Genomic DNA, 27,588 nt, shown 5'->3' with positions numbered 1-27,588 from the left:
ATTCAGGCTCCTTTTTGGTTCCATTTGAATTTTAAAACAGTTTTTTTTCTAACAAACAGAAAGGAATAGCATCAATATCAACAAAAAGGACATCCATACCAAAACCCCATCTGTAGGTCACCAGCATCAAAGACGAAAGGTAGAAAAAACCACGAAGATGGGAAAAAGCAGAGCAGAAAAGCTGAAAATTCTAAAACACAGAGCGCCTCTTCTACTCCAAAGGATCACAGCTCCTTGGCATCAACGGAACAAAGCAGGACGGAGAACGACTGAGAAGCTGACAGAAGTAGGCTTCAGAAAATCGGTAATAACAAACTTCTCCGAGGTAAAAGGAGGATGTTCGAACCCATTGTGAGGAAGCTAAAACCTTGAAAAACAATTAGATGAATGGCTAACTAGAATAAACAGTGGAGAGAAGACCCTAAATGACCCGATGGAGCTGAAAACCATGGCATGAGAAATACATGACACATGCACAAGCTTCAATAGCAGATTCAGTCAAGTGGAAGAAAGCGTATCAGTGATTGAAGATCTAATTAATGAAATGAAGTGAGAAGAGAAGTTTACAGAAAAAAGAGAAAAGAACAAAGCCTCCAAGAAACATGGGACTATGTGAACAGACCAAATTTACGTATGACTGGTGTACTTGAAAGTGAGGAGCAGAATGGAACCTCGCTGGAAAACACTCTGCAGGATATTATCCAGGAGAACTTCCTCAAACTAGCAAGGCAGGCCAACATTCAAATTCAGGAAATACAGAGACGTCACAAAGATACTCCTCGAGAAAAGCAACCCCAAGACACATAATTGTCAGATTCACCAACGTTGAAATGAAGAAAAAAATGCTAAGGGCAGCCAGAGAGAAAGGTCAGGTTACCCCAAAGGGAAGCCCATCAGACTAACGCAGATCTCTCGGCAGAAACCCTACAAGACAGAAGAAAGTGGGGACAAATATTCAACATCCTTAAAGACACGAATTTTCAACCCAGGATTTCATATCCAGTCAAACTAAGCTTTGTAAGTGAAGGAGAAATAAAATCCTTTACAGACAAGCAAATGCTGAGAGATTTTGTCACCACCAGGCCTGCCTTACAAGAACTCTTGTAGGAAGCACTAAACCTGGAAAGGAACAACCAGTACCAGTCACTGCAAAAACATGCCAAATTGTGAAGACCATTGAGGCTAGGAAGAAAGTGCATCAACTAATGAGCAAAATAACCAGCTAACACCATAATGGCAGGATCAAAATCACATATAACAATATTAACCTTAAATGTAAATGGGCTAAATGCCCCAATTAAAAGACACAGACTGGCAAATTGGATAAAGAGTCACAATCCATCAGTGTGCTGTATTCAGGAGACCCATCGCAAGTGCAGAGACACACACAGGCTCAAAATAAAGGGATGGAAGAAGATCTACCACACAAATGGAAAATAAAAAAAAGCAGGGGTTGCAATGCTAGTCTCTGATAAAACAGACTTCAAATGAACAAAGATCAAAACAGACAAAGAAGGCCACTACATAATGGTAAAGGGATCAATTCAATAAGAAGAGCTAACTATCCTAAATATATATGCACCCAATACAGGAGCACCCAGATTCATAAAGCAAGTCCTGAAGACCTACAAAGAGACTTAGATTCCAACACAATAATAATGGGAGACTTTAACACCCCACTGTTAATAGTAGACAGATAAATGAGACAGAAGGTTAACAAGGATATCCAGGAATTGAACTCATCTCTGCACCAAGCAGACCTAATAGACATCTACAGAACTCTCCACCCCAAATCAACAGAATATACATTCTTCTCAGCACCACATCACACTTATTCCAAAACTGACCACATACTTGGAAGTAAAGCACTCCTCTGCAAATGTAAAGGAACAGAAATCACAACAAACTCTCTCTCAGACCACAGTGCAATTAAACTAGAACTCAGGATTAAGAAACTCACTCAAAACCCCTCAACTACATGGAAACTGAACAACCTGCTCCTGAATGAATACTGGGTATATAACGAAATGATGGCAGAAATAAAGATGTTCTTTGAAACTAGTGAGAACAAAGATACAACATACCCGGATCTCTGGCACACATTTAAATCACTGTGTAGAGGGAAATTTATAACAATAAATGTCCACAAGGGAAAGCAGGAAAGATCTAAACTGACACCCTAACATCACAATTAAAAGAACTAGAGAAGGAAGAGCAAACACATTCAAAAGATAGCAGAAGGCAAGAAATAATTAACATCAGAGCAGAACTGAAGGAGATAGAGACACAAAAAACCCTTCAAAAATCAATGAATCCAGGAGCTGGTTTTTTGAAAAGATCAACAAAATTATCGACTGCTAGCAAGACTAAAAAAGAAGAAAAGAAGGAAGAATCAAATAGACGCAATAAAAAATGATAAAGGGGATATCACCACTGACCCCACAGAAATACAAACTACCATCAGAGAATACTATAAATACTTCTATGCAAATAAACTAGAAAGTCTAGGAGAAATGGATAAATTCCTGGACACTTACACTCTCCCAAGACTAAACCAGGAAGTTGAATCGCTAAATAGACCAATAAGAGTCTCTGAAATTGAGGCAATAATTACTAGCCTACCAACCAAAAAAAGTCCAGGACCAGACAGATTCACAGCTGAATTCTACCAGAGGTACAAAGGGGAGCTGGTACCATTCCTTCTGAAACTATTCCAATCAATAGAAACAGAGGGAATCCTCTGTAACTCATTTTATGAGGCCAGCATCCTCCTGATACCAAAGCCTGGCAGAGACATAACAAAAAAAAAGAGAATTTTAGACCAATATCCCTGATGAACATGGATGCAAAAACCCTCAATAAAATGCTGGCAAACCGAATCCAGCAGCACATCAAAAAGCTTATCCACCATGATCAAGTTGGCTTCATCCCTGGGATGCAAAGCTAGTTCAACATATGCAAACCAATAAAAGTAATCCATCATATAAACAGAACCAAAGACAAAAACCACATCATCATCTCTGTCAACAGATGCAGAAAAGGCCTTCCACAAAATTCAACAGTGCTTCATGCTAAAAACTCTCAATAAATTCGGTATTGATGGAACGTATCTCAAAATAATAAGAGCTATTTATGACAAACACACAGCCAATATCATACTTAATGGGCAAAAACTGGAAGCGTTCCCTTTGAAAACTGGCACAAGACAGGGATACCCTCTCTCACCACTCCTGTTCAACATAGTATTGGAAGTTCTGGCCAGGGCAATCAGGCAGGAGAAAGAAATAAAGAGTATTCAATTAGGAAAAGAGAAAGTCAAATTGTCCCTGTTTGCAGATGACATGATTGTATATTCAGAAAACCCCATCGTCTCAGCCCAAAATCTCCTTAAGCTGATAAACAACCTCAGCAAAGTCTCAGGACACAAAATCAATGTGCAAAAATCAAAAGCATTCCTATATACCAATAACAGACAAACAGAGAGCCAAATCATGAGTGAACTCCCATTCACAATTGCTTCAAAGACAATAAAATACCTAAGAATACAACATACAAGGGATGTGAAAGACCTCTTCAAGGAGAACTACAAACCACTGCTGAACAAAATAAAAGAGGATACAAACAAATGGAAGAACATTCCATGCTCATGGATAGGAAGAATCAATATTGAGAAAATGGCCATACTGCCCAAGGTAATTTATAGATTCGATGCCAAACCCATTAAGCTACCAATGACTTTCTTCACAGAATTGGAAAAAACTACTTTAAAGTTCATATGGAACCAATAAAGAGTCTACGTGGCCAAGAAAATCCTCCGCAAAAAGAACAAAGCTGGAGGCATCATGCTACCTGACTTCAAACTATACTACAAGGCTACAGTAACCAAAACAGCATGCTACTGGTACCAAAACAGAGAGATAGACCAATGGAACAGAACAGAGGCCTCAGAAATAACACCACACATCTACAACCATCTGCTCTTTGACAAACCTGACAAAAACAAGAAATGGGGAAAGGATTCCCTGTTTAATAAATGGTGCTGGGAAAATTGGCTAGCCACATGTAGAAAGCTGAAACTGGATCCCTTCCTTACACCTTACACAAAAATTAAATCAAGATGTATTAAAGACTTAAATGTTAGACCTAAAACCATAAAAACCCTGGAAGAAAACCTAGGCAATACCATTCAGGACATAGGCATGGGCAAGGATTTCATGACTAAAACACCAAAAGCAATGGCAACAAAAGCCAAAATAGACAAATAGGATCTAATTAAACTAAAGAGCTTCTGTACAGCAAAAGAAACTACCATCAGAGTGAACAGGCAATGTATAGAATGGGAGAAAATTTTTGGAATCTACTCATCTGACAAAGGGCTAATATCCAGAATCTACAAAGAAGTGAAACAAATTTACAAGAAAAAATCAAAGAACCCCATCAAATAGTGGGGAAAGGATATGAACAGACACTTCTCAAAAGAAGACATTCATGCAGCCAACAGACACATAAAAAAATGTTCATCATCACTGGTCATCAGAGAAATGCAAATCAAAACCACAATGAGATACCATCTCACACCAGTTAGAATGGAGATCATTTAAAAGTCAGGAAACAACAGGTGCTGGAGAGGATGTGGAGCAATAGGAACACTTTTACACTGTTGGTGGGACTATAAACTAGCTCAACCATTGTGGAAGACAGTGTGGCGATTCCTCAAGGATCTAGAACTAGAAATATCATTTGACCCAGTGATTCCATTACTGGATATATACTGAAAAGATTATAAATCATGCTACTATAAAGACACATGCACACATATGTTTATTGTGGCACTATGCACAATAGCAAAGACTTGGAACCAACCCAAATGTCCATTAATGACAGACTGGATTAAGAAAAGGTGGCACATACATACCATGGAATACTATGCAGTCATAAAAAAGGATGAGTTCATGTCCTTTGCAGCAACATGGATGAAGCTGGAAACCATCGTTCTGAGCAAACTATCACAAGGACAGAAAACCAAACGTGGCATGTTCTCACTCATAGGTGGGAATTGAACAATGAGAACACTTGGACACAGGGTGAGGAACATCACACACTGGGGCCTGTCATGGGGTGGGGGCATGGAGGAGGGATAGTGTTAGGAGAAATACCTTATGTAAATGATGAGTTAATGGGTGCAGCAAACCAACACAGCACATGTATATACATGTAACAAAGCTGCACGTTGTGCACATGTACCCTAGAACTTAAAGTAAAAAAAAAATAGTTTTTTTTTCTAATTCTGGGAAGACTGTCAATGGTAGTTTAACGGGAATAGCATTGAAACTATTAACTACTTTGGGCAGTATGGCCATTTTCACAATATTGATTCTTCCCATCCACGAGCATGGACTGTTTCTTCATTTGTTGAAAAGCACTTTACTTCCAAAGCTGTGCAAAATAATTGCTCTGTGGTTTAGGGTTTACTGACCCATCTTTTCCCTCTCCTCACAAAGCCACCACTCAAATTTAACATGCATTTGATTAATCTGATTCAGAATCAGCCTTATATTAAAAGTCAGGCCACAACAGAAAAATAGGGGGACAGAAAGCAAGACTCATTAAGAAGGATTAGACAAGTTGGCAAGATGGGATGACTCAGGTATTAGACACTGCTATGTTGAATCTTCCTCTTCTATAAATGTTTGGGTGCCCTGTATTAACAGTGAGTTAAGTGCATAAACTGCTGACTGACCCAGTCTAAGAATTTTGTAAAGGGTGGATGGCAAATAAATGAACAGCTCTGAGGCCTTAACTTAGCTTTCTAGCAAGGATTCCATCAGAAAAATCACCTGGATTTAAGAAAAGAAGTTATCAGGAAGAAATTCAAGAAACAGGAAGCTGTCCTGTTTTAAGAAACAGGAAGTTAGGCTTTCCTCATCCAATGGAAAACTGCTTAATATGGCATCAAGCTTATACCCTCTCCCATTTCTGTCAAACTCAGAGGATACTTGAGGTTTTCTGGTTGTGTCCACTGAAAAGAGAAGTGGGGAAGTGCAAGAAGGCTCATGGACGGAAGCAGGAGGCTGAGCAGAGTTTCACTCTCACGTGGGCTAATGAATGATAATTAAATAACACAATTTCTGAAGTACCTGACAGTTCTAAGAGTCTCTGATTCTGTAAGAGGACCTCAGTATGATCAGTTTTTGCTTATAAAGTTAAACAGAGTAAGGGATTGGAAGCATACTGGGTGAAATTAATTACTCCAACTAGAACCTCCAGTACAGTGTTGAACAGAAGTGATGTAAGCAGACATTCTTGTCTTATTGTTGATTTCAGGGGAAAGTATCTTAGTCTTTTATCATCAACTATGATGATAATTGTGAGTTTTTCATAACTGTAATTTATCAAGTTGAATAAGCTCCTTTCTATTCCTAGTTTGTTGCATGTTTTTATTATGAAAGGGTATTGGATTTCATCAAAATTTTTTTTCATTTATTGAGATTATCATACGACTTAAAAAATTCTACTGATATAGTGCTTTACATTAATAGATTTTCAGATGTCAAACCAACCTTGCATTTCTGGGTAATCCCATGTGGCCATAGTGTATAATTCTTTCTATGTTGCTGGATTCTGTTTGCTAGCATTTTGTTGAGAATTGTTGCATCCATATTCTCCAGAGATATTAGTCTGCAGTTTTCATTTCTTTCTTTTTTTTTTTTTTTTTTGAGACGGGAGTCTCGCTCTGTCGCCCAGGCTGGAGTGCAGTGGCCGGATCTCAGCTCACTGCAAGCTCCGCCTCCCGGGTTCAGGCCATTCTCATGCCTCAGCCTCCCGAGTAGCTGGGACTACAGGCGCCCGCCACCTCGCCCAGCTAGTTTTTGGTATTTTTTAGTAGAGATGGGGTTTCACTGTGTTAGCCAGGATGGTCTCCATCTCTTGACCTCGTGATCCGCCCGTCTCGGCCTCCCAAAGTGCTGGGATTACAGGCTTGAGCCACCGCGCCCGGCCAGTTTTCATTTCTTATGTTTTATTGAATGCCACTTCAAATCCTTTGCCAAAAAAGACTAAGCATAACAAATTTCATTAAAAACCATTTCTTCTATGTCATCCCATTCATTCACGTCTATAAACTTTGGTTCTCGACTGACCATGATTAAATACACACTTCTTAGTGTATCTTCCATTATTTCTCTGCACAGTTCCTTCACTCTAGAAAGATTAATTTTTTTTCACTGTCCTACCAAAAAATCCTAATGCGTAGAAAACTCCATGTCTTTATTCATGCTATTTCTCCACGTTGAAACTATTTTTTATTGATGGCAAATTTAATGTATACCCCCCTACTGCTTCTCTTCTCTAACAACCAACATCCTTAATCTAAATGAAGTTTAGGCTTGTAAGAAAGATTAAATCAGTTACAGAAAATGTAAAGTTATATAATCTCTGCACATGAGTAGATGTATTTATATTTTAAGGTAGTTCCAAATATTTATTATTGTCTGTCTTCCCTACTAAATATATGCGCATTAGACCTGAAAGCAGAAATGTTACCTCTTTTGTTTAATGCTGTCACCTTAGTATCCATAATAGTATTTGACACATAGGAGGCATTCAATATTTATTGAATAAATAAATAGGCTATTCTTTTCTATGTATTCCACTTCTCCATGAAGCTAGATCATTGATCACCTGGCCTAAAGCTTTCTCTTTCTTCCCTGGACTCATAAGTCTAATTTTCCATAGAGTATATTTAATACTTCATATACTACTCTGTGTTCTTAGTTATCACTCCATTTGTCTATGCTTTACTTCCCAACCAGATTATAAAAACCTAAAGGGCAGAGACCATAGTGTATTTCTTTTTCAAACCTCTGTCACACTATAGACAGTGTATCTGGCATATAGTAAGCTCTCAATGAACAATGCCTAATAAGACTAGCATAGACAGTTTACTAGAGCCTGAGGAAAACTTAATGCATTTACTGGATTTCCAGTAAAGAAATCTATATGGATAAACATCATCATGGCTGAAAATTTTAAAATTTTATTGTCTTCTTGATGTCTTACATCTACTTTGAGGCAATTGTGATGTTTTCCTGTCTCAGCACAAGCGTGTTTATCAGGAGAAAATTACACTAATTTTAACATTGACAAGGCCTAACTAAAATTGTGATAGATGTGAGAGTTCACTGTACCTAAGAAATCCTTCGCTTGGAGAAGATAGGCAGTAAAATACTTAATATCTTTTCCAGGCCTAGATTTTAAGAAATTTGAGGTATTCCGTCACAGCCCCTCTTGTCCATTTAAGGCTCTGCTTGAATCCATATTTTATTGGAACCTGTGTTTATTGCCTGGTTACAAGTAGTATATCCAGGTGCCTCTGATAGGAAACAAAATACTCAGCATAGCAACACCAATGGGAGGTCACCCTATGCACATTGTCCAAAATTCCCATCTCGTTTCCTAAATATAGAAATATGTAGCCTCTGATCTGGCCTTTTCCATTCATGACTACCTCAAGAAAGAAAGCAGCAAGACAGACCAGAAAATCAACATACTCCCTCACGCTAGTCTCAGTTTCCTCTCCAAAACCCCCTTTACCCACACACATTTTGGGTATTCATTTCCTCTATATCCCTCATCTTACCTGAAATTCTATTCCAGAAGACATCTGTTATTATGCTACCACACACTTAAAGTCCCTTTCCTTCTTCTTTACCTTCAAGTTCCTATTTCTAATTATTTCTCACAATCCTTAGTTTGGTCAAGAATGTCCTGAATTTTTCACTTTCAACTAAAAGACAAGAATTTCTATTCCTAAAATGAAGCACAACTACAAAACAGATTATTTCTAAGTTAAAACAGTAATAATACCACCCCAAACAACCTCTACCATCACTTCATATGGCATAAGCTCAAGGACAGTTCATAGCAAAAAAGCCCAATGCATTATTTTGTTTTATAAAAATTTTTTTTTAATATCCAAGTAGATTATATTAGCCAGACAACATTTTTCTATACCATTATACTTTTTAATGTAGTAAATAATAATACTTAATACTTTAGAATGATAGAATAAAGATACTGGTCAATTTACTAACTTATATTAATAGAAGAACACATTATTTTATTGATACCTAGATTTTCTCTAACATTGTTTACACCAACCTCAAATCACAATCTTCTCTCATCTGGCTCTTTTATGCCAAGTGTGCAGCAGGTCTAGAGAACTAACAGACCCAGAACCGAGAAGGCAGAAAAAGAACTTCAGGAAAAATGGCTCTCGGGGGGAAAGCAGAGGTGATGCTATCTGATAAGTTTTACAGTGTGAAAAATTAAATTGCGAGGAATTATGGTACAGCCACTGATAGGAATGGGGTGTGGGTTAGCGACAGGGAAGATACAGAGATTTTTAAAAAAAGGAGTAAATAGAAATTGTGGCAATGAGTAACTTCAATAAAAACAAAAAAGTATAATGACAGGAAATATTATCACACTACATTAATTCACTAAGCAATGAACAATATTTATATCATCTTTAAAATGAAAACAATTAAGATTGACAAAAAAGAATATGATATAAGAATACTGGGAAGATGGAAGTGTAGAAAGGAAGTGCAAAAGAGATAGAATCCTTATTTACAACAAATAGCAAGTGAATATGGTAACAGTGAATCAAGAAATGATAGTCCATTCAGGTTATTTAGAAACATGGAGATAAATACTTGAATAAACAGCTCATAAAGAGTGGCTGACTATCAGGCAGGATGAGGTGGGGTATCAGGGATTGGTGCTACTTTGATGTATTTCATTAGCAAATTTTGGTTGTTAAAATTCATTTACTAATTTGATAAAAATAAAGCCATATTATAATAAATAAACTAATGGACTTTTTGAGACTAAGACTATCTTGTAAGAAGGTGAAGAACCTTCTGAAGCGTAAACCAATTGTGTCAACCACAGTCCTGTTAAACACTGGTTAAGAAATCAAGGCTGAGTAGTGGAGCTTTGTTTTGGGAGTGAACTTACAATTGTAAATTTGGCTTTGGCTGTTAAGGTATCCAAAAGGTGGACTCTCACCTCACGTAAAAGGCAGGGAACTAACATGTAAGAATCCCAAATAACGTGCCTGTTGTACTAGTTCTCTAGATACAGATGTCATGGAGACATGAAATATAGAATGGGATGGTGAACTTTTGCAGCGAGCTAGATAAGGAAGGACATGTACTTTGTAATATGGAATGCATTTTGTTTTTGAATATTAAATTCCTGTTTCTTTTATGTAATTTCTCAGCCTGTCATAACACAGGTTGAGTATCCTTAATCTGAAAATTCAAAATCCAAAATGCTCCAAAATCTGAAATTTTTTGAGTATTAACATGACATAACCCTCAAAGAAAATGCTCAGTGAAGCATTTCGAATTTTGTGTTTTCAGATAAGGGACTCAACCTGTATGTACAGAGAAACAAGGTTCATTTAAAGGCAGAAACTAAATATTCTGGGAGCTAGAAATCATGGAAATTATAGTACTTGAAGGGGACAGTGAAAATCTAACAGTACAAATACAGGTCCATTGGTCTAGTGGCCTCACCTCATCTAAAACACATTTTTCAGAGCAACAATATTGGAAAATTTTTGTTTAATGTGGGACAGAATTTTCCTAATCCATCATCCAGTCATTTTGGCTGTGAACTAGTAAATTTCATTATGTGTTAGCTGTCATTTTAATTAAACTTAATATTAAATATTGGTTCTGGCAAGAATCCTCAGATTACCCTATGGTTTTCACTTCTAGTTCCAAAGATATGCTCATTTTTTCCCCTTTGTTTATTGAATACATGTTTCCTCCACTAATACATAATCCCACTATCCTATTACACTTTTTTTTTTGAGACAGGGTCTCACTTTGTTACCTGGTTGGAGTGCAATGGTGTCATCTCGGCTCACTGCAGCCTCTACCTCCCAGGTTCAAGTGGTCCTCCTGCCTCAGCCCCCAAGTAGCAGAGACTAAAGGAACGTGCCACCATGTCTGCCTAATTTGTGTGTGTGGGGGGGCGGGGGGGGCGGTTTGCTGCTGTTGTAGAGATGCAGTTTTGCCATGTTGTCCAGGCTGGTCTTGAACTCCTATGCTCAAGCAATCTGCCCGCACCTTGGCCTCCCAAGTGATATTATTCTTGATTATTCTTGAATAATGTTTAATCTTCCTTTTATTTTTTTTGAGACAGGGTCTCTTGCTCTGTCACCCATGCTGGAGTGGAGTGGCACCACCACAGCTCACTTCACCTCTGGGGCTCAAGTGATCCTCCCACCTCAGCCTCCCGAGTAGCTGGGACTACAGGCACACACCACCACAAGCAACTAATTTTTAATTTTTTTTTTTTGTAGAGATGGGGTCTCACCATGCTGCCCAGGCTGATTGTGAACTCCTGGGCTCAAGCAATCCACCCACCTCAGCCTCCCAGTGTTGGGTTTACAGGTGTGAGCCACTATGCTCCCAGCCAAAATTAATCTTTCAAATAAATATTGCAAATGGTTGTCTGAAAACGTTAACACCTTTAAAAAACATACTATATTAGGCCAGATGTGGTGGCTCACGCCTGTAATCCCAGCAGTTTGGGAAGCCAAGGCAGATGGATCCCTTGAGGCCAGGAGTTCAAGACCAGCCTGGGCAATATGGTGAAACCCCATCTTTACTAAACAAGAAAAAAAACAAAGAAAAGAAAAAAAAATATGTATCACATCAAATATACATAATTTCTTCTTATAGAAGTATGTTGTATCAATATAGTATCAGATGGTGGATTTAGAACAGATTTGATATTTACTGGTCTACAATTCACAGGGTGCCTTCTAGAAAACCTGATAAATGGGATTCTCATTATTAATCCATAATTCCTATGAAATAGTATTTGTTTATAATGTCAGGATTATATTATACATACTAACATATGTATCTTCCTCCATTTTCCCAATAAGTTAGCCAGGTTTAATTTTCCTATTTTTCTTTTGTTCTCAAACAGAATTTTTTAAAAAAATTCTTGGCTGCGCACAGTAGCTCACGCCTGTAATCTCAGCACTTTGGGAGGCCGAGGGGGCCAGATTACCTGAGGTCGGGAGTTCAAGACAAACCTGGCCAACTTTGTGAAATCACGTCTCTACTAAAAATACAAAAATTAGTTGGGTATGGTGACACGTGCCTGTAATCCCAGCTACTTGGGACTCTGAGGCAGGAGAATCGCTTGAACCCAGGAGGTGGAGGTTGCAGTGAGCCAAGATGGCACTCCAGCCTGGGCAACAGAGTGAGACTCCATATCAAAAAAAAAAAAAAAAAAAAAAAAAAAAGAAAGGTCAGGCATGGTGGCTTATGCCTGTAATCCCAGCACTTCAGGAGGCCGAGGAGGGTGGATCACGAGGTCACAAGTTGGAGACCAGGCTGGTAAAACCCTGTCTCTACTAAAAATTAGCTGGGCGTGGTAGCAGGCACCTATAATCTCAGCTACTTGGGAGGCTGAGGCAGGAGAATCGCTTGAACCTGGGAGGTGGAGGTTACAGTGAGCTGAGATTGTACCACTGCACTCCAGCCCAGGCAACAATGCAGGACTCTGTCTCCAAAAAAAAAAAAAAAAAATTGTGGTAGTGTGGTTGTGAAACCACACTAAAGGCAGTCAACCAGCCCTTTCAAAATATACCCTTGACTTATTACAGAGTATTCTATGTAACTAAAATATCTTTATATTCATAAACTATCAAATATGAGTTCTGCTAATAATTTAAAAATTGAATCATATTCTTCCAGTGCACTGTAGGTCTTTTCTAAAATACTGAAGTTTTTACAGATATGTCCCACCAGGGTTGGGAAAAGGTCCAAACAGTCCTTTATTATTATATAGCCTGTATTTTTAATTGTTATATATATACATAACATAAAATTTACCATTTTAACCATTTAAAAACATTCATGTCATCTGTACTTGCAACATGATATCTAAGGAGAAACACATAGCCATAGATACCTTTTTAAAGCAGAAGAAAACAATGCCTATCCAGTTTATGGAACTGTCAGTAATGATTCAATATTCAGGGAGGGATAGTGAGTAACTCCCAGTATCCCTTTATTTACTGAAATTGATCCCCCTAAGAGGCATTAAAAGTATGTAAATAGTTAATAACCAATTTGCTAAGTTATATGAATTTCTAAAACAATCAGTGATCTGAGAGTTAGATTTCTTTGATAGGAGACATTCACAAAATTGGCACAAATAATATAGGAATGTAATTTACTTTTATCCAACTCAACGTGCTTCAGAGGCCTCATCGAAAATGTATGGGGAAGTATTTTTTAATTTGCTTATTTTGATGTCATATAATTACACTTTTATGGATTCCCTAATGTATATTTAAAAAGTTAATATTGTGGAAAATATGTAGTTCTAAAGTCCTTTTACAATAGGTATTGAATAAATAGATACCATGACTAGTAAAGGATGATTACATTAGAAAATCTCCATTTACAAAAGATAAAAGATTTATCATTTTAAAATAATTTTTTTTAAATAAAGAAGACTGAAAGAATCATGTTGCAGTTATAATACCCAATCTGTGGCAGAACGGAAACAGCGTTGACTTGAAAGACCTAAATTCCTCTTCATTTCCTATCTTCTTACTAAACAGAACTTTAAGCCTTCTTTACAACTCATGACAAAAATAAAAGCAACATCTTTTTCATATATAAACAGTTTGTTCACCTGAGTTTTTATAAAATATTTATTCTAAGTGCAAAATGTTAGAGAAATGTGGAAACAAAATGCGAAGAAAATATATCTTGAGAAGAATCTAACAAATAGCTTTCTTTGTTTCTTGCTGACATACTTTGTGGTTACAATACAGGCTTCCAATGAACACCGGATCAAAATTAGAATTCTAGGTAGGCATTCAACTTTTATGATTGTGTCCATTCATTTCCCACTGAGCATGGGAAACGAATGCTTTACAAGTTATTTATTGAAGATATTCCCATAGAACTCTTAGAAAGTTCACTTCCAAAAGAGGCCTTATTACTGTAATGTATCCAAGTAAATGAAAGCTATACCAGGATTCTCGCATCATACTTTATAATTTCAGCAGGGCAATAAAATTATGTATATAACAGAGGTTCCTCTGAGGTCAGTCCATAGCAATTTTGCAAAAGTACATGATAAATAAGAGGAATAGAGACCAAACAAATTTCTAAAATAAAGAATAACAATCCAAAATGATTTATGACTATATTTTGAATAAAGTTAAATACAGAATAATTAAGCAGAAAGCAGTCAGCTTAATTATAGTTTTCCTGCAGTGAACGTAAAGTTGGAACAAGTGCAGTAAGCCTGATCAAAATCAGGTAACAGTTACCTCCGCAGCCTTGTTTGATGGTTCCAGTCCAGTCATATTTGCTACTATTAACTGATGTAAGAGTTGAACTTGAGCCACACTTAGGAAGAAGTCCAGGTTTGTTGTTATATTCACTTCTAAGGAATGGCCACACACTAAAATCTCCTGAAGCAAAAAAGGTAGAATACAGATAAAGAAACATGATAGCTTTCAGATGATAATTTATCATTCTTACTTATTTGACCTTCACTACTTTGGTGACGTTTCCTAGGACTCAAGTTCATACATTAAGGTGAAGAGCAAAAATGGTGAGCACAGTCACTTGGACAGAACTTAATAGATAAATTTCATATTTATGAGGGCCTGCTGTGTCTTGGGCCTTGTGCTAGATATACACAACTAACAATAAGAAGTCTTCACCTTTTCATACCTATCTGACTTTTCCATACCTCGAACTATTATTATTGTTTTCAATATGTAGCAACAATGTAATTGTGTAGCATAATCTTGTTCATGAATTCAAGCCAACAAATATTTACTGAGAATCCCCTAAGTACTAGGTACCACAGCAGAGTCCTAGGAATATCACAAAGAATAATGTTGGCCTTGAATGGCAACCTGCTCTTGAGGAGGTTATAATCTAGTTGGGCAGACAGATGTAAACAGACAATTGTAGGCAGGCAATTATAATTGCTAAGAGCCACAGTATGAATATTCTCCAAAGGACATACTCTAAATGATTTATAAGAAAACAGAGTGTTGAAGATAGCTAGACTAATTTATTTCACTTCTTTAAACTGCTAAAATCTTGGCAGCATTGGGTAGATGTCCATAACTTAATTGGTGCTGTTCTGCAAAACTGAGGCACTTGAACATTTATCACTGGAAAACTGTTCAGACAAGGAAAACAGAACAAAACAAAAAACCAATCCAGTAGCTTCACTTAATAGGGAGACTATGACTAGTCCAAATGCAAATGCGTCAGCTTAGAGCAGCTTTTAATAAAGCCATAAAGAACAGCATGTCTGAAACAATTATTCTTTTTTTTGTTAAATAACATTTTCCTCCACAAGTTCTCTGTATTAATTCACTCTAGTTAGAATTCTTGTTCTATTCCTCAAGTATTGACAAAAAGGGAAAAAAGTATACCAATTCAGGATTTTAAAAAAATAGTCACCATAACATTACCCAAGAGCATAAAAATTTGTACTAAAAATATCTTGGCTCTATTGGTGGCATACATCCTGTGAAAACTTGCAAAAAATTGATCTTACACTAGTAGGTTAAATAGTATCAATGCAATTGGTAGAATCAGCAGCTAATAACATAAAAACAAGGATAATTTTCATTTTTATAGAACTTATAGCTTTTCAGATTCTTCTTATAATTATTTTTTCTACTGATCGGTTTGAACCTTATAACAATCTAGAGGGCAACAAGAGTTGCTATATATGAGGCAACTAAGGTATGCATAAGAAAACTGATGGAACAAATAATTTAAATGAATGACTTAGGAGGATAACCTTTAGTACAAAGCTGAGTTTGGCCTAGAACCAGGTTTCTTGACCTTTAGCTTCCTGCCTCTTTCACCTGGGAATGAGGAATTTTCTAGTAATGCCTTCAAATCATGCCTTTAAATGCCTTTGAAGATGACCTAATTAAGATAGGATGATATTTCATCAACACTTGGATATATTCTTATCTTTGTTTCTGAATTCAATGACAAGTATTTGGGAATCCAAGTAAAGAATATTTTCGGAGGAAAAATATCTTAATAATTTAAAATGATTATGATATCCCATTTTTGTGAGTCAAATACACATAGGAAATAGAAGCATTTCTTAAATGTGATTTCAATATGTGAGTCTTAATTCATATTTTCATAGCAGCATTGGTATGAAAAAGGGCATGTCATAAGGAGTTTCATGTATTCTTATAGCTGTTACTAAGCAGCTATAAGATATTAGTAGATTTACTTAATCTTTATACCCCTTTCGTGGATATACAAAAAATTAGTATATATCTAAATTTTCCAAACATTTTATAATAACTGACTTACAATTCTGTCAATGAGCAAAAAGTTTATATTGTGTTTAGCATAAAAAGTTCTATGAAGAATTGCTTTAGTTATAATGAATAAGATTATTATTTTTTTTTTCAAATTTTTTTTATCATACTTTAAGTTATAGGGTCCACGTGCACAACATGCAGGTTTGTTACATATGTATACATGTGCCATGCTGGTGTGCTACACCCATTAACTTGTCATTTACATTAGGTATATCTCCTAATGCTATCCCTCCCTACTCCCCCCACCCCACGACAGACCCCGGTGTGTGATGTTCCCCTTCCTGTGTCCAAGTGTTCCCATTGTTTAATTCCCACCTATGAGTGAGAACATGCGGTGTTTGGTTTTCTGTCCTTGCGATTGTTTACTGAGAATGATGATTTTCAGCTTCTTCCATGTCCCTACAAAGGACATGAACTCATCCTTTTTTATGGCTGCATAGTATTCCATGGTGTATATGTGCCACATTTTCTTAATCCAGTCTGTCATTGATGGACATTTGGGTTGGTTCCAAGTCTTTGCTATTGTGAACAGTGCTGCAGTAAACATATGTGTGCATGTGTCTTTATAGTAGCATGATTTATAATCCTTTGGGTATACCCAGTAATGGGATCGCTGGGTCAAATGGTATTTCTAGTTCTAGATCCTTGAGGAATCGCCACACTGTCTTCCACAATGGTTGAACTAGTTTACAGTCCCAACAACAGTGTAAAAGTGTTCCTATTTCTCCACATCCTCTCCAGCACCTGTTTCCTGACTTTGTAATGATCGCCATTCTAACTGGCGTGAGATAGTATCTCACTGTGGTTTTGATTTGCATTTCTCTGATGCCCAGTGATGATGAGCATTTTTTTAATGTGTCTGTTGGCTGCATAAATGTCTTCTTTTGAGAAGTGTCTGTTCATATACTTCGCCGACTTTTTGATGGGGTTGTTTGTTCTTTCTTTCTACAAAGAGCTAAATTTGTTTGAGCTCTTTGTAGGTTCTAGATATTAGCCCTTTGTCAGATGAGCAGATTGCAAAAATTTTCTCCCATTCTGTAGGTTGCCTGTTCACTCTGATGGTAGTTTCTTTTGCTGTGCAGGAACTCTTTAGTTTAATTAGATCCCATTTGTCACTGCTGGCTTGTTTTGCCATTGCTTTTGGTGTTTTAGACATGAAGTCCTTGCCCATGCCTATGTCCTGAATGGTATTGCCTAGGTTTTCTTCCAGGGTTTTTATGGTTTTAGGTCTAACATTTAAGTCTCTAATCCATCCTGATTTAATTTTTGTATAAGGATTAAGGAAGGGATCCAGTTTCAGCTTTCTACATGTGGCTAGCCAGTTTTCCCAGCACCATTTATTACGTAGGGAATCCTTTCCCCATTTCTTGTTTTTGTCAGGTTTGTCAAAGATCAGATGGTTGTAGATGTGTGGTGTTATTTCTGAGGGCTCTGTTCTGTTCCATTGGTCTGTCTCTCTGTTTTGGTACCAGTAGCATGCTGTTTTGGTTACTGTAGCTTTGTAGTACAGTTTGAAATCAGGTAGTGTGATGCCTCCAGCTTTGTTCTTTTTTCTTAGAATTCCCTTGGCAATGTGGGCTCTTTTTTGGTTCCATATGAACTTTAAAGTAGTTTTTTTCCAATTCTGTGGAGTAAGTCATTGGTAGCTTAATGGGGATGGCATTGAATCTATAAATTACTTTGGGCAGTATGGACATTTTCATGATGTTGATTCTTCCTATCCATGAGCATGGAAAGTCCTTTCATTTGTTTGTGTCCTCTTTTGTTTCATTGAGCAGTGGTTTGTACTTCTCTTTGAAGAGGTCCTTCACATCCCTTATAAGTTGGATTCCTAGGTATTTTATTCTCTTTGAAGCAACTGTGAATGTGAGTTTACTCATGATGTGGCTCTCTGTTTGTCTGTTATTGGTGTATAAGAATGTTTGTGATTTTTCCACATTGATTTTGTGTCCTGAGACTTTGCTGAAGTTGCTTATCAGCTTAAGGAGGTTTTGGGCTGAGATGATGGCGTTTTCTAAATATACAATCCTGTCATCTGCAAACTGGGACAATTTGACTTCCTCTTTTTCTAATTGAATACCCTTTATTTCTTTCTCCTGGCTGACTGCCCTGGTCAGAACTTCCAACACTATGTTGAATAGGAATGGTGAAAGAGGGAATCCCTGTCTTGTGCCAGTTTTCAAAGGGAACGCTTCCAGTTTTTGAACATTCAGTATGATATTGGCTGTGTGTTTGTCATAAATAGCTCTTATTATTTTGAGATACGTTCCATCAATACTGAATTTATTGACAGTTCTTAGCATGAAGCACTGTTGAATTGTGTCGAAGGTTTTTTCTGCATCTATTGAGATAATCATGTGGTTTTGTCTTTGGTTTTGTTTATATGCTGGATAATGTTTATTGATTTGCATATGTTGGACCAGCCTTGCGTCCCAGAGATGAAGCCCACTTGATCATGGTGGATAAGCTTTCTGATGTCCTGCTGGATTTGGTTTGCCAGTATTTGAGGAAATTCGCATCCAGGTTCATCAGGGATATTGATCTAAAATTCTCTTTTTTTGTTATGTCTCTTCCAGGCTTTGGTATCAGGATGATGTTGGCCTCATAACACGAGTTAGGGAGGATTCCCTCTTTTCGTATTGATTGGAATAGTTTCAGAAGGAATGGTACCAGCTCCTCCTCGTACCTCTGGTGGAATTCGGCTGTGAATCCATCTGGTCCTGGACTTCTTTTGGTTGGTAGGCTATTAATTATTGCCTCAATTTCAGAGCCTATTGGTCTATTCAGGGATTCAACTTCATCCTGGTTTAGTCGTGGCAGAGTGTATGTGTCCAGAAATTTATCCACTTCTAGACTTTCTAGTTTATTTGCACAGAGGTGTTTGTAGTATTCTCTGACAGTAGGTTATATTTCTGTGGGGTCGGTGGTGATATCCCCTTTATCATTTTTTATTGCGTCTATTTGATTCTTCTCTCTTTTCTTCTTTATTAATCTTGCTAGCAGTCTATCAATTTTGTTGATCTTTTCAAAAACCAGCTCCTGGATTCATTGATTTTCTGAAGGCTTTTTTTGTGTCTCTCCTTCAGTTCTGCTCTGATCTTAGTTTCTTGTCTTCTGCTAGCTTTCGGATTTGTTTGCTCTTGCTTCTCTAGTTCTTTCAATTGTGATTTTAGGGTGTCAATTTTAGATCTTTCCTGCTTTCTCTTGTGGGCATTTATTGTTATAAATTTCCCTCTACACACTGCTTCGAATGTGTCCCAGAGATTCTGGTATGTTGTATCTTTGTTCTCATTGGTTTCAAAGAACATCTTTATTTCTGCCTTCATTTCTTTATATACCCAGTAGTCATTCAGGAACAGGTTGTTCAGTTTCCATGTAGTTGAGCGGTTTTGATTGAGTTTCCTAGTCCTGAGTTCTAGTTTGATTGTACTGTAGTCTGAGAGACAGTTTGTTATAATTTCTATTCTTTTACATTTGCTGAGGAGTGCTTTACTTCCAAGTATGTGGTCAATTTTGGAATAAGTGCGATGTGTGCTGAGAAGAATGTATATTCTATCGATTTGGGGTGGAGAGTTCTGCAGATGTCTATTAGGTCCACTTGGTGCAGAGTTGAGTTCAATTCCTGGATATCCTTGTTAACTTTCTGTCTCGTTGATCTGTCTAATGTTGACAGTGGGGTGTTAAAGTCTCCCATTTTTATTGTGTGGATGTCTAAATCTCTTTGTAAATCTCTGAAGACTTGCCTTATGAATCTGGGTGTTCCTGTATTGGGTGCATATATATTTTGGATAGTTAGCTCTTCTTATTGAATTGATCCCTTTACCATTATGTAATGGCCTTCTTTGTCTCTTTTGATCTTTGATGGTTTAAAGTCTGTTTTACCAGAGACTAGGATTGCAACCCCTGCCTTTATTTGTTTTCTATTTGCTTGGTAGGTCTTCCTCCATCCCTTTGTTTTGAGCCTTTGTGTGTCTCTGCACGTGAAATGGGTCTCCTGAATAAAGCACACTGATGGGTCTTGCTCCTTATCCAATTTGCCAGTCTGTGTCTTTTAATTGGAGCATTTAGCTCATGTACATTTAAGGTTAATATTGTTATATGTGAATCTGATCCTGTCATTATGATGTTAGCTGGTTATTTTGCATGTTAGTTGATGCAGTTTCTTCCTAGCATCGATGGACCTTACATTTTGGCATGGTTTTGCAGTGGCTGGTATCAGTTGTTCCTTTCCAAGTTTAGTGCTTCCTTCAAGAGCTCCTGTAGGGCAGGCTGGGTGGTGGCAACATCTCTCAGATTTGCTTGTCTGTAAAGGATTTTATTTCTCCTTCACTTATGAAATTTACTTTGACTGGATATGAAATTCTGGGTTGAAAATTATTTTCTTTAAGAATGTTGAATATTGACCCCACTCTCTTCTGGCTTGTAGAGTTTCTGCGGAGAGATCTGCTGTTAGTCTGATGGGCTTCCCTTTGTGGATAACCCGACCTTTCTCTCTGGCTGCCCTTAACATTGTTTCCTTCATTTCAACTTTAGTGAATCTGATAATTATGTGTCTGGGAGTTGCTCTTCTTGAGGAGTATCTTTGTGGCATTCTCTTTATTTCCTGAATTTGAATGTTGGCCTGCCTTGCTAGGTTGGGGAAGGTCTCCTGGATAATATCCTGTAGAGTGTTTTCCAGTGAGGTTCGATTCTCCTCATCACTTTCAGGTACACCAGTCATACGTAAATTTGGTCTGTTCACATAGTCCCATGTTTCATGGAAGCTTTGTTCTTTTCTCTTTTTTCTCTAAACTTCTCTTCTCACTTCATTTCATTAATTTGATCTTCAATCACTGATACGCTCTCTTCCACTTGATTGAATCTGCTACTGAAGTTTGTGCATGTGTCATGTAGTTCTCATGCCATGGTTTTCAGCTCCATCAGGTCATTTAAACTCTCCACTGTTTATTCTAGTTAGCCATTCATCTCATCGTTTTTCAAGGTTTTTAGCTTCCTCACAATGGGTTCGAACATCCTCCTTTTACCTCGGAGAAGTTTGTTATTACCGATTTTCTGAAGCCTACTTCTGTCAACTTGTCAAAGTCATTCTCCGTCCTGCTTTGTTCCGTTGATGCCAAGGAGCTGTGATCCTTTGGAGTAGAAGAGGCGCTCTGTGTTTTAGAATTTTCAGCTTTTCTGCTCTGCTTTTTCCCATCTTCGTGGTTTTTTCTACCTTTCGTCTTTGATGCTGGTGACCTACAGATGGGGTTTTGGTATGGATGTCCTTTTTGTTGATATTGATGCTATTCCTTTCTGTTTGTTAGAAAAAAAACTGTTTTAAAATTCAAATGGAACCAAAAAGGAGCCTGAATAGCCATGATAATTGTAAGCAAAAAGAACAAAGCTGGAGGCATCACACTACCAGACTTCAAACTATACTATAAGGCTACAGTATCCAAAACATGGTACTGGTACACAAACACATAGACCCATGGAACAGGATAGAGAACTGAGAAATGAGACTGCACACCTATAAGCATCTGATCTTTGACCAACTTGACAACAACAAGCAATATGGAAAGGACTCTCTAATAAATGGTGCTGGGAGTGCTTACTAGCTGTATGCAGAAAATTGAAACTGTACCCCTTCCTTACACCATATGCAGAAGTTAACTCAAGATGGATTAGAGACTAAAATGTAAAACCCCAAACTATAAACACCCTAGAAGAAGATCTAGGCAATACCACTCAGGACATTGGCATGGGCAAAGATTTCATGACGAGGATGCCAAAAGTAACTGCAACAAAAGCAAAAATTGACAAATGGGATCTAATTAAACTAAGGAGCTTCTGCACAGCCAAGGAAACTATCATCAGAGTGAACAGACAATCTACAACATGGGAGAAAAATTTTGCAAATTAACCATCTGACAAAGGTCTAATATCCAGAGTCTATAAGGAACTTAACCAAATTTACAAGACAACCCCATTAAAAAGTGGGCCAAAGACACGGACAGACGTTTCTCAAAAGAAGCATACACATAGTCATGTAGTTCTCGTGCCATGGTTTTCTGCTCTATCGGGTACTTAAGGACTTGTCTACATGGGTTATTCTAGTTATCCATTTGTCTAATCTTTTTTCAACATTTTCAGCTTCTTTGCGATGGGTTCAAACTTCCTTTTTTAGCTCGGAGAAGTTTGATTGTCTGAAGCCTTCTTCTCACAACTCCTCAAAGTCATTCTGCATCCAGCTTTGTTCTGTGGCTGGTGAGGAGCTGTGTTCCTTTGGAGGGGGAGAGGTGCTGACTTTTAGAGTTTTCAGCTTTTCTGCTCTGTGTTTTCCATATCTTGTGGTTTTATCTACCTTTGGTTTTTGATGATGGTGACGTACAGATGAGGTTTTGGTGTGGATGTCCTTCCTGTTCATTAGTTTTCCTTCTAACAGTCAGGACCCTCAGCTGCAGGTCTGTTGGAGTTTGCTCGAGGTCCACTCCAGACCCTGTTTGCCTGGTTATCAACAGTGGAGGCTGCAGAAGAGTGAATATTGCTGAACAGCAAATGTTGCTGCCTGATCATTCCTCTGGAAGCTTTGTCTCAGGGGGGTATCTCACCGTGAGGTGTCAGTCTGCCCCTATTGGGGGTGTCTCCCAGTTAGGCTACTCAGGGGTCAGGGACCCACTTGAGGAGGCAGTCAGTCCATTCTCAGATCTCAAACTCCGTGCTGGGAGAACCACTAGTCTCTTCAAAGCTGTCAGACAGGGACATTTAAATCTGCAGAGGTTTCTGCTGCCTTTTGTTTGGCTATGGCCTGTCCCCAGAGGTGGAGTCTACAGCGGCAGGCAGGCCTCCTTGAGCTGAGGTGGGCGCCACCCAGTTCGACCTTCTCAGCTGTTTTGTTTACCTACTCAAGCCTCAGCAATGGCGGGCGCCCCTCCCCCAGACTTGGTAGTAACCTTGCAGTTAGATCTGACTGCTGTGCTAGCAATGAGGGAGGCCTCGTGGGTGCAGGACCCTCTGAGTCAGGTGTGGGATATAATCTCCTGGTTTGCCGTTTGCTAAGACCCTTGGAAAAGCACAGTAGTAGGGCGGGAGTGACCCGATTTTCCAGGTGCTGTGTGTCATGGTTTCCCTTGGCTAGGAAAGGGAATTCCCTTAACCCTTGTGCTTCCCAGCTGAGGTGATGCCTCGCCCTCCTTCAGCTCTTGCTCCGAGGGCTGCACCCACTGTCCTACATCCACTGTCCAACACACCCCAGTGAGATGAACCTGGTACCTCAGTTGGAAATGCAGAAATCACCCGTCTTGTGTCATTCACACTGGGAGCTGTAGTTTGGAGCTGTTCCCATTTGGCCATCTTGGAACCTCCCCTATTATTACATTTTTATTCTAGGGATTTGGAGGTAATAAGCCATAGTGATCAGAATTGAAACCTGGATTCACCAATTAATGTTGGGTATGTTACTTAATGTGTTTTCACCTCAGTTTCCTCATCTTTAAAATATGTACACTAGTAGTATCTAATTCATAATAATGTTGTGAAGACTAAATAATCTATGTAGAACTCACTATGTAAGGTAATCTGATTATCTGTCAGTATTATTGTTATTTTCACTAAAAAGAGACTGTAGTACTTAGGAGTGTAGAGGATGGAGTCGGACCAGGTGGTTTCACACCCTGCTCTGCTGCTTACTATTTGTGAAAATCTGGGTAGCTTGGTTAGCTTTTCTATGTCTCAGTTTTGTCATCTAAAACATAGGGATATCAGGAATAACAGATAAGATTATTATGAGGATTAAATGAGTTATTACAAGGAAAGCAATAACTGAAGAGTACTACAAAATCCATAAATGTTAGCTATGATAAGAGCCATTATTATTAATCAGCTAATTTGAAGTCCTATTGGCTGAAACTGTGGCAATCCCTAACATACAAAGAGGAGCAATTCTATTATTTAGACTAAAATAAAATCAAAATTATGTTCTAACCTCAGTATGCAGATTTTCTGGAGAAATGATTTTGGTGAAAATGATAGCCGGTGCTCCAGTTATTCGGACAGAAAAATCTGTCAAAATGGGAGTCAAAATTGCTCTCCTTTCTTGATGCCGCCGTATGCTAAAAGACAGAGTGAAAGATTATTAGTCATTCCATTTTTTTCAAAGATAATTTTCATTAAATTTGTCCAAGTCTTTGTACTACAAACATGTATGGCAAAATTACATTATTATTTTGAGAGTGCCTATTTGCATATTTTACAGTCATCGTTTCTTAACTTCAATTCCAAAAGATTTGTAGAAGATGATAACATCTTGAGAAATTCAGATGTAATTAAGCAATTTCATATTAGTATCATCCCAGAGCTTTTTAACAAATTTTTAAATGTTTGCTTCTTGTTCTTGCAAATAGTTTCACATCACTTTTGTTACCAACAATCTTACTATTTTTTAGAATAATTTTTAATTTCCTATTTTTAATATCTGACCTTCTATTTGATAACTGCTGTCTTTCTGACCTCATTAGGGTCATGAGCATATCCTTTTAATCTTTTAATTCTTTTCTTTTTAAGGTTTAAGAACAATATTAATCCATTTTTTTTTAAGACAAGGTCTTGCTCTGTCACCTAGGCTGGAGTGCAGTGGTGCGATCATGGCTCACTTTAGCCTCAGTCTCCTGGGCTCAAGTGATCCTCCCACCTTGGCCTCCTGAGTAGCTGGGACCACAGGAATGTGCCACCATGCCTGGTTAATTTATTTTTGTTTTTTGTAGAGACAAACAGTCTCCTCATGTTGCCCAGGCTGGTCTTGAACTCCTAGGCTCAAACAATTCTCCTGTCTAGGACCCTCAAAGTGCTGGGTTTACAAGTGTTGAGTTACCATGCCCAGTTGTTAAGGTTTTTGTGTGAGATATTAAATGCTTCCTGAAAACAATCTTGTATGTGAAGTAGGGACTGTTAATAGTCCTATTATTATCTGTAAGGAAATGAAGTTCAAGTACTGGGCTACGGCTACACAATGAGAACAAAGGTTCCAGAATTGGACCTGGAGGGCAAGTTGACACCAAAACAGCTTTTGGCCTCTATTTTAGTTCTTCTTTATATATTCCCAGCTTTGATCAGTTATTTAGCAGAATATTTTTACCTGACATTTAAAATTATTAATAATTTCAAAGGAAGTACATGGTAAAAGATGAAATTGGAAAACATTATTGAGAAAGCAAAAGTGGGCTGGTACAGATCTTCAAGTCCACTATGTATATGATTACTTTTTATTTTATCAACTAATATACATTTATGTTTTGTTAGCAAGCTATACCTCAAATTTTCCTTCAAGCTATTAACTTAATATTCCTTTTAAATATGCCCTTATTAGTCCCTTATATCATAAAATGATAAAGTTGAAATCAGAGAATTGGCATAAATTATCTCATGAAAAAGCCTAGTTAAAATTCAAGTCTTTCTACACCATTTTTTCTTTTTATCAGAGTAGTCCAGAGAGTACTCTGGTCTTTTGTTAAACTTGCAATGAGCAGAGTTCTATATGGTGTCTGCCAAAAAAGCAAATTGGATCATCTGGTTCTATGACACATAAGTATTGGATTTCAAGAAAGTCAATTTTAAAGAATTAAGAGATCTGGCGAGTACAGAGTAACAGGAGGAAGTATTAAAATCTGTGACTATAGAGGAAGGATTGAGATCCTGTGAGACACCATAATTATAGCCTAATAGCTCAAATTCCATAAAATGACCAATGTGAGAAACATGTAACATCTGATGTGCTCTCATAGGGGAGTGCTAAAATATATGATATATTAAAAATAACTTAAAATGGAAAAGTTGGCAGGGAACCAAATAAGAGCAAACATTAACGACCAAGGGCAATGAAAAAAAAGGTACTTGTCCATATTATACATTTTTCTCCATCATGTGATAAATTAAATCAGTGATACAAAATATGAAAGCCCTGTGACCTTAGAAGTAATAACAAAATATAAATGTCAATAGTCTTATAAAACTATAATTTTTCTGGTATACAGTATTAACTTTTATGATATCTCTGGTAAATATTTGAGGTAACGGTAAATATTTAAAAAAATCATTAAAAATATTTACAGATTCAAATATTTTCAGGAATAAATTCAAAAGAAAAACAAAAAAGAAATACTAAATAACTACAATGAAGAATTAAATTCTGGCAATATTTTACCATATAACAGTTTAAGTTTCAAAATTCAAAAGGAGGAACTAAAACACAAAGTATTAACTAAGGTTGTTAATGACCTTAGGGTCATTAAATTGAGAGGGTCAGCACTCTTAATGAATCAAGGGAATAGAGTTTTAACAGCTATTTGAGATAAGGCAAGGATTTTTAAATGAGCTGCCTACCTAGATCTGGGGCCCCTGAAGGTCCAGAAAAACATCACACCATCAGAAACCGGAAAGAATAAGAAAGTTTGCCTGTCTTGGCAAGAGAACTTGTTGAACAAACAAATATCGCCCTGGAAAATTAAAAATAATGGGAAATATCCCATGTGTATTAAGTGGCTCTAACTTATATTACCTGGGTGGTCCTCAAATACCCATTCTGTTATTTATATAGCAGTAGCATCAGAACTTTGATAACCCTGGGACATCTGTCAGAAACAGATGGACAACCTCCCTAGAAAACATGTCCTCAATGACAAAAAGGATACTCAAGGGAAAAAGATCATTGAAGATAAGCTCCTAATACAAACCATTTTATATACAAAAAAAAAAACTTTATTAGCAAGAGGAAAATTAGATCCTATTTTCAAACGCATTATCAAGAACTTTTGATAATAAAATTTTGATAATAAATTACAATAAAAATTTTGTTTAAAATTACTAAAGACATATAGAATTAAAAAACATAAGAAAAAAAGCAAGGCACTATTAAAAAGCGCAAATCAGGTTTGAAAAAACAACCAAAGAGAATTTCCAAAAATAAAAAATACAGTTACTAAAGTTAAAGACATAATAGGTGGGATAAATAGTATTTAGATATAGCTTAAGAAATAATTAGTAAACTAGAAATACATTTGAGAAAATTCCAGAATGTACTAAAATAAATTTTTAAATGAAAAGTTTAAAAGGAAAATGAAGAGACATGGAGGGATGAGTCCAACATATACAACTAGAATTCCAAAATGAGAGAACAGAAAGAA

General features: G+C 37.3%; 1 protein-coding gene across 9 annotated transcripts in view; it reads right to left on the bottom strand.

Annotated features, from left to right (window-relative positions):
* VPS13B (vacuolar protein sorting 13 homolog B) overlaps nt 1–27,588 on the bottom strand; it is a 904,863-nt gene that overhangs the window by 285,395 nt on the left and 591,880 nt on the right. For 8 of the 9 annotated variants that reach the window (XM_010385612.2, XM_030937293.1, XM_010385613.2 and 5 more), the window contains exons 32-33: nt 24,396–24,522; nt 14,384–14,527 (exon numbers count right to left, since the gene is read on the bottom strand). In XM_010385612.2, coding sequence (XP_010383914.1) covers nt 14,384–14,527; nt 24,396–24,522 — 271 coding nt within the window. Of the gene's footprint in view, nt 1–14,234; nt 14,528–24,395; nt 24,523–27,588 lie in introns of those variants that run through there. The other variant, XR_004059219.1, reaches the window with a different exon arrangement.

This window comes from Rhinopithecus roxellana, chromosome 9 (genome assembly GCF_007565055.1).
Source record: "Rhinopithecus roxellana isolate Shanxi Qingling chromosome 9, ASM756505v1, whole genome shotgun sequence".
Classification (NCBI taxonomy): Eukaryota; Metazoa; Chordata; class Mammalia; order Primates; family Cercopithecidae; genus Rhinopithecus; species Rhinopithecus roxellana.
The sequence above is the reverse complement of the archived record's forward strand: the minus strand, read 5'-3'. Positions and strand labels throughout refer to the sequence as shown.